This window comes from Cicer arietinum, chromosome 8 (genome assembly GCF_000331145.2).
Source record: "Cicer arietinum cultivar CDC Frontier isolate Library 1 chromosome 8, Cicar.CDCFrontier_v2.0, whole genome shotgun sequence".
Lineage (NCBI taxonomy): Eukaryota > Viridiplantae > Streptophyta > Magnoliopsida > Fabales > Fabaceae > Cicer > Cicer arietinum.
The window spans coordinates 2,343,508-2,354,922 of record NC_021167.2 but is presented as its reverse complement, the minus strand read 5'-3'; the positions used below and the strand labels follow the sequence as shown (position 1 = coordinate 2,354,922).

Below are 11,415 nucleotides of genomic sequence, written 5' to 3'. Positions count from 1 at the left end.
TTACGTCGTCATTCGGGACATTTATAAAACAAGTGAAATAAACTTTAACACACTTTGAAGTCTTTTGTGAGACTTTGACTTTTAAAAAGGACAACATATTATTGCCTATGCGATGAGATTCAACATAGTTCCACAATATAGTAATTTACAGTGACTCTGACAATACTTTGGCTGGAGGATGGTTGTCCCAAAACTCATCTTTGTTTTGCTTAGGGGATACAATCCATGGTATTATTCATTGTATTTCTTTTTCCTAAGTTTTTTTAGCTTTTGGTTGGTAGCATAAATAACCCCTCTTGATTGAAAAAACAAACTTGATTTCAAGTCTTAAAATGAATGTTGTTTTTATTTATTTCATGTATATATCATTTTATAATATTAATAAATCATTAAATAATACTATATCTTAAAATACAAAAAATTAAATATATTGATGATATGATAAATCACATATCGTCAAATTCTCGCATGATATACATATCATTTAGGTTATATGAAAAATTTATGACAAAAACTAAAACAAAGAGAATATTTAGTTGCATGAACTAAATCTAAAATAAAAAAAATTACCAATTTGTATAAACCAAAATCATAAATGATCATAATAATTATATTTTTTAAAATTGTTCATATGAATACACCTTATAAAATAATAAACAAAGTTAGATTTGGACCTAAAATTGTAAATTATTTAAGGTGGATGCAATTCCAAGTTTTTCATTTCACCTAATAACCATCATCTTCAAATCAACTTTTCTCCCTTTTAGTCTAACACATATTGTAGTCTTATTAACTTCTCTCCCTTTTAGTTCTAACACATATTTAAAGTTGATAGTAATATTTTAAAAAAATTATTATATTTCTGTTTAATTTTTTCTTCACATTTTAAAATGTAAAATCATTAATTAAATTATTACAATTAAATTTGTTTAATATTTATTAGTCAATCAATACCAAAGTCAATATATTTAATTTTTTATGAGATAATATTTATTTTAAATAATATTTGATTAATTAATTTTAAATTTAAAATAATAAAATATATAAGATCGTAAACTCATGATTGGATCATAAAAGATGTTTTTATTAACTTTAAGTATAAAGGAAAGGCCACCAAATACCAAAACAATAAAATTAAAATTGAATAATTTTTTTAGGAATTAAATTGTTGAAAACTTATTTAGATACCGAACTTGTATATCTGTTTTCGCGCTTTTCTTGTACCGTAGGCAATTCCAATTCGATCCTTCACACTTTCTTTGTGTTTTTTCATATTCCAATTCCAACCATTTCAGAATTCCTTCCTTCTCTTCTAACCATTTCAAAAGAATAATAATAATAAAAATTACATTCCATTTCCCTTTAATTCCAATTTTCATATCCATTTCAAATATTCAACTGAATGAATTCACGCTTTCAGTATTACAGCGTTTGAAGAATGAGTTTTCCAAAGACGAAGGGAGAATACAGAGACATTACTATAACACGAAGCGATAAAGAAGATAGTGTTCAGAGATCGAAATTTAAATCAGGTAGTTTTAGCAGGAAAAAAACGTTACATCCTCCGATTGAAACGCATTGGCATCTTCCTGAACAAAAAGTAGAGGAAAAAGTTTCATTCTCCATTAAGTCATTGTTTTCTTTCATGAAACTTCGAAGGAGTAAAAGTCTGCAAATTATTCTAGAAGGAACTCATGATCCAGATGATGAACAAATCATCGAGACTTTTCGCGAATTGCTTTCTCGTGAGGGTTTATTACCATCTAAGCACAACGATTATCATACTCTTCTAAGGTTAATCAATATAGAATCTATATAATTTATCATTGTTTATGTTATAATGCAAGTTTATATGTTTTCTAACTGCATTAATTGACTTTGATGTTAAGGTTTCTACGCATGAATGATTTTGATATGACAGTGTCCAGAGATATGTTTCTCAATTATCTTAAATGGCGTAAGGAATTTCGAGTTGACATGCTCCATAAGGTGAATTGCTTCATAATCCTACTTCAACTTTGGCGTATGATTGATTCTACTTTTGTAACATATAAAATTATTTCTAGAGGTTTATAATTAATTTTGACATGTTTGATTGTTTTCAAGGAGAATTAATTTTGTTTCAAAATTTGCAACGTTTACCTTTAGAATTAATGTTTAGCTTTGAATTTATCATTGAACACACGAATGTTTAATTACATATATGATTTATTGTATTTAAAAGAAAAACAAAATTTTATTACATAACTTTTTAAAGCTTTTTATAAGCTATTTGAGGAGAGATTTATTTTTCTACAACATCTATCAGGTTTTTTTTTTTTAAGTGATTAACGTTTTGGTGCATAATCAGGAATTCGAATTCACGGAGTACACAGAAGTGAAGAAATGCTATCCTCATGGATACCATGGAGTTGATAGATGTGGAAGACCTCTGTATATTGAGAGAATTGGGATGATAGATATTAACAAACTTTGCGAAGTAACAACACATGAAAGGTTTATCAGGCATCATGTGTCAGAACAAGAGAAAACACTACGAGTAAGGTACCCTGCATGTTCACTACAAGCTAAAAAGCACATAGCATCCACCACAAGTATCTTGGATGTCAATGGAGTAGTAAGCAAATTTTTCCATATAGAGTCTATCTAGAGGCATTTTATTTTCTAATGTTTGATAATTAACTATATGGTTTAGCAGTGCTGATTTGTTTATCTGAATGTTTTATTCTTCTAGGGAATGTCTAATTTTTCAAAGCCTGCAAGGTTCATTTTTATGGAAATTCAGAAGATTGATAGTAGTTACTATCCTGAGGTAACTTTCAAGTTATTTAAAAAGAACCATTTTTCTAATACTTTTTGAAGTAAATTCATCAATCAAGTTTTCTTATTATAATTAAATAGCATCATTTTATTTATAAGTAAAAAAAAATAGAACCTAAATAATTTTGGGACCTTGCACAATAGTTCCAATTACACATGCATATAACCAGCCATGCTTTTAAGCAGATGATTTACATATATCAACTCAATTTTGTAGTTATCTTGGTTTTTTTATTTTTATTGTACGGTACCTTTTGATAATTAAACATGTTAAAATAATATTGGAATCTGCAACAAAAGTTAATCAACAAAACAGAAAAACAAGCAATTGCAAAGAAAAAACGAAAACGAATAACGTTCTCGACAGAACAAAAAACCCAAAAAATCAGAAAACCAGAACGTTCTTGGTTCTTCTTTATGTAGTTTTGTAAACCAGTTTTCTCAATCAATGCAAACGAAAATTAAAGAAGGATAAGGGAATAATAACACCAAGAAATTATGTGTTCGGTCTCAATTGATGAGACCTACGTCACGGGCAAACAAGATTAATCCACTATTGTTAATTGAACTTTACAAGATTAAAGTTTTCTCAAGATTAATCTCCTAGTATCTATCATTGTTTACGAACCAAAAATACTAGTCTTTCTCTCAATCTTTCTTTTCTCCCTTTAATCTTCCTTCTCTGAATTTCTATGATTCATGAATTACATATGTCTCTCTTAGTTTACAGCTGTTACTACTACAACAACATCAACATTACAGCTGCTACAATATTACAGCTTTATTTATAGTATACACAAAGAAACTAATTATAACCACTTATTATAACTAACTTGGCCAAAAGTAGTTATAACAACCACTAAAGCTTAACCAACTTTAGTTAGATGATTTGAGGCACACATTCATAATTCTCCACCTTGACTCAATATCAGAATAATTCAATCACTGATCTTGCTGTCATTGCTTCATCTTTACTCTTTGTCGAAGCCAACTATGTCCAAACAATGCTTGAACTTAGCTTGTGAAAGTGATTTGGTGAATGCATCAGTTGAGTTGTCCTTAGTTGCAATCTTCTCAACTGAAACTTGATTTGAATCAATTACATCTCTTATGAAGTGATACTTAACATCAATATGTTTAGACTTATTATGATACGCTTGATGCTTGGATAAATGTATAACACTTTGACTATCACAATAAATTGAAACACAATTCTGATTTATTCCTAGTTCACCAATAAGTCCTTTCATCCATAAAGCTTCTTTAACACATTCAGTAAGTGAAATGAATTCAGCTTGAGTTGTAGAAAGTGCTACCACCGACTGCGTAATTGCTCTCAAACTTACAACAGTCCCATATAGAGTGCAAACATAACCAGAAATTGATTTTCTAGTGTCCATGTTTCCAGCATAATATGAGTCCACATATCCTTTGATTGGTTCATTGTCATGATGATTCTTTTTGAATTTTAAACCTGCTGTCAGTGAGCCATTTAAGTACCTCATAATCCACTTGAGTGCTGACCAATGCAATGCTCCTGGATTAGTCATAAATCTGCTGACAACATTTACATCATAAGTCAAATCTGGCCTGCTGCAGATCATTCCATACATTATGCTGCCAACTCCACTTGCATAAGGAATTATATTCATTCTTTGTCTTTCCTCATCTGTCTTAGGTGAGTCTTGCATAGACAATTTGAAATTTTGTCCCAAAGGAGAAGTAACATGTCTTGCTTCATGCGTTCTATATTTAGTAACAACTTTCTTCAAGAATGCATCTTGAGAAAGAAATAGTTCCCCCTTCATTATGTTTCTTTTTATATCCATTCATAAGATCCTCTTGGCCTCTCCAAGTTCTTTCATTTCAAACTCATTTCTCAGATAAGCTTTGAGCCTTTTAATCTGGTCTTCACTTGAGCTTGCAAGAAGAATATCATCCACATAGAGTAATAGGTAAATTGATGAACATTCTTGACTTTTCTGAAAAATTGGAGAATGTTCTTGAGCTGGAGAACATTCTTAAGCTGAAGAACGTTCTTGATTTTTCTATTTCAGAATGTAAACACAACTGTCAAAACTACATCTTTGGAAACCAGTTCTTATAATGAAATCATCAAACTTTTTGTACCATTGTCTAGGACTTTGCTTTAGGCCATACAATGATTTTTTAAGAAGACAAATCTTGTTTCTGCCTTTAGCAAAATCTTCAGGTTGTTGCATATAAATGGTTTCTTCTAGACCACCATGTAGAAATGTTGTTTTAACATCCAACTGCTCTAATTCCAAATCTTGTTGAGTTACAATTGAAAGCAGAATTCTGATTGAACAATGTTTTACAACAGGTGCAAATACTTCATTGAAATCAATTCCTTCAAGCTGAGAAAATCCTTTTGCAACTAATCTTGCTTTGTACCTTATCTTCTCTTTACCTTGAATGCATTCCTTTATCTTGAACACCCATTTTGATCCAATTATCCTTTGACTCTTAGGAATGTCTACCAAAATCTAGGTTTGATTCTTTTCTAATGATTGCATTTCTTCATTTATAACTGTCATCCAAGCTTCTTTGTCTTCGCTATTAATGAATTCCTTGTAGTTGTTTGGTTCACCTCTTTGAAGATCTTCAGCAACACTTAAAGCATAAAAAATTAAATCTGCTTCACCAGATCTAGTTGGAGGCTTGTTAACCTTTCTTTCTTTATCCCTTACCAAGTTGTAATTGGCCAAATCTGTTTCTATTGCAGCATTATCATCAAGTGATGTATCAATCATGTCTTCGTGATTAATTCCTTGATCTTCAGGTGGCTCTACCTCAATTTGAACACTCTTATCATTGTTGTTTGAAGCACTGTTAAATGGAGAACGTTATGCGTTTTTGCAGAACTGAAACGGAGAATGTTATGCATTTCTGCAATGTTCTTCATTTCTGCAGTTCTGAAACGGAGAATGTTCTGCACTTCTGCAAAACTGAAACGAAGAATGTTCTGCGTTTCTGCATAACTGAAACGAAGAATGTTCTTTGTCAATCACGGGCATTCTTATTTCATCAAACACTACATCTCTTGATATTATGCACTTGGACACACCTTGATCAATTCTCCACAACTTGTAACATTTTATTCCTTTAGGATATCCAATGAAAACACATCTGATTGCTCTAAGATCAAATTTATCTTGCCTTGTGTGAGCAAATGCCAAAGAACCAAATACCTTCAGATTTGAGTAATCAGCTGGTTTACCATTCCACATCTCAATTGGTGTCTTAAATCCAATAGCTGATGAAGGACATTTATTTATCAAATACATTGTTGTAACTGCAGCTTCTCCTTATAATGTTTTAGGCAGCCCTACACTTAAGATCGTACATCTGACTCTTTCCAAGATTGTTTTATTCATCCTCTCAGCAATGCCATTTTGTTGAGTGGTGCCTGCAATTGTTCTATGTCTTTGAATACCTAAATCCCTACAATACTTATTAAACTGTTCTGAAAGATATTTCAGGCCATTGTCAGTTCTTAAGCATTTCAACTTAGTTTCCTTTTGAGTTCCAATTTGCATATGTCATTCTTTAAATTTCATAAAAGTGTCACTTGTATTTTTAATGACATAAATCCATACTTTCCTAGAATAATCATTTATGATGGTTAAGAAATGAGAACAACTAGCATGATTTTTTGTCCTTGAAAGATCCCACAAAATAGAATGAGCATATTCAATAGGTCTAGAGGTGTTGTGTTGACCAGCACCAAAAATGCCCCTCTTAGACTTTCCTAGAATACAATGATCACAAAATTCCAAATTTTCAATTTTGTCACCATTAAGCAAATTATGTTTTGATAACTCAATTAAGCCTCTTTCACTTACATGTCCTAATCTCATATGTCATATTCTAGAAGATGAATGCAAATTAGAGCTAACAATTGAAGCTTGTGCAATTATAGTAGGTCTTTATGTTTGTGGAATATCCTAAAATGTCAAACATAACAACATAAATTAAATTTCTTTTTAATTCAGGTATGTACCTTACATCATTGAGCAATAACTCATTGTCATTGAACATTCTGAATCTGATTGTTCCTTTGCCTTGGACTTTACATGTTTTGTTGTTGCCAAGCAGAACGACTCCACCATCATGAAGATATATTGATTCAAAATAATTTTTTCTTGGACACATATGGAAAGTACAACCTGAGTCTAATACCCATCTCTTTTCACCTTCAGAATTTGAAATCATCAACGCCTTTGCAGATTCATAACCAGCATCAACAAGTGCAACATTTCCTGAATCTTGAGAGTTTCTTGACTCATTTCTTTCAGAGCAATCTTTCTTGAAATGTCCATTCTCGTGACAATGAAAACATCTATACTTCCCTTCAGATTTTGACTTTGAATTGGACCTTTGTTTATTTCCATTTGATCCTTTCTTGTCTGTTCTTCCTCTGGTTACATTCAGACTTTCCACATGATTATCATTCTTGAACTCAATTCTTTTATAGCTTTCCTTTGTCCGGATGGAGGTATGCACTTCTTCAAGAGTAATTGTTTGTTCTCTTCCAAACATTATAGCATCCTTGAAATGTTCATATGAACTTGGCAAGGTTCTAAGCAAGATCAAAGCTTTGTCTTCGTCATCTAGCTTGACTTCTAAATTTTCTAAATAATCAAGAATCTTGTTAAAATCAACAAGTTGCATTGTAACTGGTTTCTCTTCATCCATTTTAAAAAAGAACAATCGCTATTTCAAAAAAAAGTCTATTTAAAACTGATTTAGTCATGTAGAGAGATTCAAGTTTAAGCCATAAGCTGCTGCAGTTGGTTCCATTGCAACTTCCCTCAAATCTTTGTCTCCAAGACACAAGATGATAGTGCTCTTTTCTTTTTCAACCAGTTATTCCTTTTCTCATGCAGTCATTGTTGCTGGAAGAGCCGATTCACCTTTCAACGCGTTCACCAAGCCTTGTTGTACCAAAAAAACATGCATCTTTATCTTCCACAGACCAAAGTCATTTGATCAATTGAACTTTTCAATGTCGAATTTTGTGGTTCCAACTATTGTTGCTCCCTTCCCACATACGCCGCGAATTGTTAAAACAATATTGGGATCTGCAACAAGAGTTAACCAACAAAACAAAAAAACAAGCAATTGCAAAGAAAAATGAAAACGGAGAACGTTCTGGACAAAACAAAAAACCTGAAAAATCATAAAATCAGAATATTCTTGGTTCTTCTTGCTGCAGTTTTGTAAATCAGTTTTCTCAATCAATGCAAACAAAAATTAAGGAATGATAAGGGAAGAATAACACCAAGAATTTACGTGTTCGGTCTCAATTGATGAGACCTACGTCACGTGCAAGCAAGCAATATTAATTCACTATTTTTAATTGAACTTTACAAGATTAAAGCCTTCTCAAGATTGATCTCCTAATATCTATCACTAAACCAGCAATACTAGTCTTTCTCTAAATCTTTCTTTTCTCCATTTAATCTTCTTTATTTGAATTTCTATGATTCATGAATTGCATATGCCTCTCTTAGTTTTCAGCTGTTACTACTACAACAACATCAACATTACAGCTTTATTTATAGTATACACAAACAAACTAATTATAACCACCTATCATAACTAACTTGGCCAAATGTAGTTATAACAATCACTAAAGCTTAATCAACTTTAGTTAGATGATTTGAGACACACATTCACAAAACACACAACAACCGAAAAATGTTGTCAATGTTACTTAAGAGTATAAGAAATATTTTATTCAAATGTCTTATATGTGAGAGTTGTCTATTGTCTAAGGCACAATTTTCTTGCTATTGGAGAACATTTATAAGATGTTGCGAAAACACTGGCAATAGGCATAAATATTGTCTGACCTCTAAGGCAACATTTTACACAATTTGCATATACAAAAAATATTGTAGTGATTTTTTTTTTTGTATATTTTTTTTTATTGTAGCAGTTTCCTATTGTAGTTGATTAATATTCATCTTTATTCTTGCAGACTTTAAATAAACTCTTTATTGTTAATGCTGGTTCTCGGTTTAAAATGTTGTGGAAAGCAGTGAAGGCTTTCCTAAGTGAACGAACTGTAGCGAAAATTCAAGTACGGATAATTTATATTTTCGTTTTTTTTATCTAAGGTGCAATGATGTTGCACTACTATATTGGGTTGTATGAGTCTCTAGTCGACAAACTTGTGTTTATGTTGAATCTCCAACATTCATATTTCAGGTGTTGGGTTCTAATTATCTCAATGTGTTGCTAGAGGTTATTGATCCAAGGTATAACAACTTTTGCATATAGTTAATTAAGCCATGATTTTATAGTAGCAACTTGGAAAGTTTAAACGTTGAAACCTTTTGGATGAATTTCCTACTGTTTTATGATTATATGTATTTGTGATGTTCTGCATATTTAATGAAGCTCCTATAATTAATTGTTTATTTTACAGTAACTTGCCAACTTTTTTGGGTGGTAATTGCACATGTTCTGATTATGGAGGTTGTTTGATGAGTGATCAAGGCCCATGGAAAAATTCAGATTTGTTAGAAATAATTCAGGTTTTGAAATATCATGAATGATATTTTAACACAACTTGGGAATTTTTTGTATTGTAACTGACAATGATGTATGATTATTCGTGCAGGCAGTTCCCTTAACAGAAGAGATTGATGGTACGAGTGAAGACGATGATGTGCCTTCAGAAGGATCCTTGATCCCCCAAAAGGTGACAAAACATTCACATTTGTTGTACCTATCACGCATGGTCCATGCTTTAACATTGTCAAATGCAGGTTGACATGCAAAACAAAGATTATGTTAGTATGAGTTTGGCACTTGAAAAGACAACATATGCAAGAACAAACTCATCATGTAGGTTAGCATTACAAAAAATTGATTGGCTTGAAGTTACTCTTGGAGAAATTAAGGATGTGAGTTTTTATACAATGATTTCTCTATGTTGAACCTAGTCAATCCAATATGCTTAGGGAAATCTTCTAATATACAATACTTGTAGCAGAAAATCAAGATATTGGAAGATGCACTTCAAGACACTAAGATGGTGAGCTGATCATCAAGATTGCTGAATATTTTATTTAGTAATGTCAAATGACCATTTGATTTTTCTCTTTCAGGCATTGAAAGAACTTGCACACCATACAGAACAACAAAAAATGTGAAATTGACTAGTGTTAACAAAATTGCAATGATTCAATTAATTATTTTCCCTTTCTGCTATGATATTTGAAAGTTAGAAAAACTCTCAATATTAACATTCTACCGTAGTGGTTGTGCGGCAATCTACCAAAAATTGTTGGTTACTATTTATGAATTTGTTTTTCTTATTTTTATAAAACAGATCTAATATTCAAATAACTTTAGGTTTTGTATTTATATTCAAAACTTCATTTTAATTGTATTTTTCTTTTTCTATTACATCACTGATATATCACATCACATTTTCTTTTATCTCTTTTAAAGTGTCAAATGGATTTTGGATGTACACCAAACATTTTTATTTTTGAAATGAAATAAGAAAAAATTTGCATATGTATTTTATAGTTATTTGTGTAGTTTTATCTATTATACTTCTTCTTCTTCATCAATAAAAAAGATATAATATATAAATTCACATTTTTTAAGAACAGGTGATGACCCCACACAAATAAATAAAGTTAAAAGGTGCACTAAAAAAATGAAAACAGGTTAACTAAAAATATTAGAGTTAAAAATTTAGTAAGTTTACACTCACAACAATATAAAATATCAATGATTTACAATTTTCCTAAAGTTATAGTAGAAGTCAAATACTCTATTTTAAAAGCAGAAACATGTATAAGGCGAGAATGTTGCAAATGAAAATCAATTGACGAAAATACAAATGAAAAACTGAAAAATTAATATTAAAAGTAGAAGTTGAGGTTCTAATATGTGTCGAACTCTCAACTCATCGAAAATATAAAATCCTTAGTGAATTTTGAGTAAAACATAATTGACTTGTTGTTCATACTATTAATAAAACTTCATCTTCTGCCATTTTAAGTGACGCACACCCATTATTGTATTTTGTTGCTACACTATAATATGACAAATGAAATGTTTGTGACATCAAAATTATGTTAAAACATTCACATCATAAAAATAATTAAATTTTAGATAAAATATTGTGCAAGAGAATGATATATCAAATTTTAGTCCCCAAAATATTCTATATTAAAAATTATATATCAAAATGTCTTTTTTTTTTTCTTTAGGAGATCGCATTTCTGCTCTACGATTATATGATTTTTTTAGATGGTCGCATCCCAAAAATACAACTTCTTATTAAAAAATAAAAACAAGTTAAAATTTATAGACATCCTACTGTAAAATAAAAATCATCTTTCATGTTGTTGCAAATAAGTATATTTGTCAAATCATCAAAATACAACCTCCAAATATTCAAAGGCTTAATTGCACTTTTGGTCCCCCTATTATAGGTGAAAATTGAAAGTAGTCCCCCCTATTTTGTTTCTCCCCAGTTTTAGTCCCCCAAACAGAATTTGAGTCCAAATCATGATGAGTTGTCATTTTTTTAATGAGTTGTCA

The 11,415-nt window shown here is 30.7% G+C and overlaps 1 protein-coding gene across 2 annotated transcripts; it reads left to right on the top strand.

Annotated features, from left to right (window-relative positions):
- Nucleotides 1-1,281: 1,281 nt before the first annotated feature.
- On the top strand, nucleotides 1,282-10,296 carry LOC101495946 (phosphatidylinositol/phosphatidylcholine transfer protein SFH11). Of its 2 annotated transcripts, none has more exons than XM_004512140.4 (11): nucleotides 1,282-1,794; nucleotides 1,890-1,989; nucleotides 2,351-2,617; nucleotides 2,735-2,812; nucleotides 8,828-8,929; nucleotides 9,058-9,107; nucleotides 9,278-9,386; nucleotides 9,473-9,553; nucleotides 9,621-9,758; nucleotides 9,845-9,889; nucleotides 9,963-10,296. In XM_004512140.4, exons 1-11 carry the CDS (start codon nucleotides 1,439-1,441, stop codon nucleotides 10,005-10,007), a joined length of 1,371 nt encoding a protein of 456 aa, XP_004512197.2. In that variant the 5' UTR covers nucleotides 1,282-1,438; the 3' UTR covers nucleotides 10,008-10,296. The 2 variants fall into 2 exon arrangements, with proteins under 2 accessions (XP_004512197.2, XP_012574443.1); XM_012718989.2 differs by having other exon boundaries at nucleotides 1,284-1,794; nucleotides 9,848-9,889.
- The last annotated feature ends 1,119 nt before the right edge of the window (nucleotides 10,297-11,415 follow it).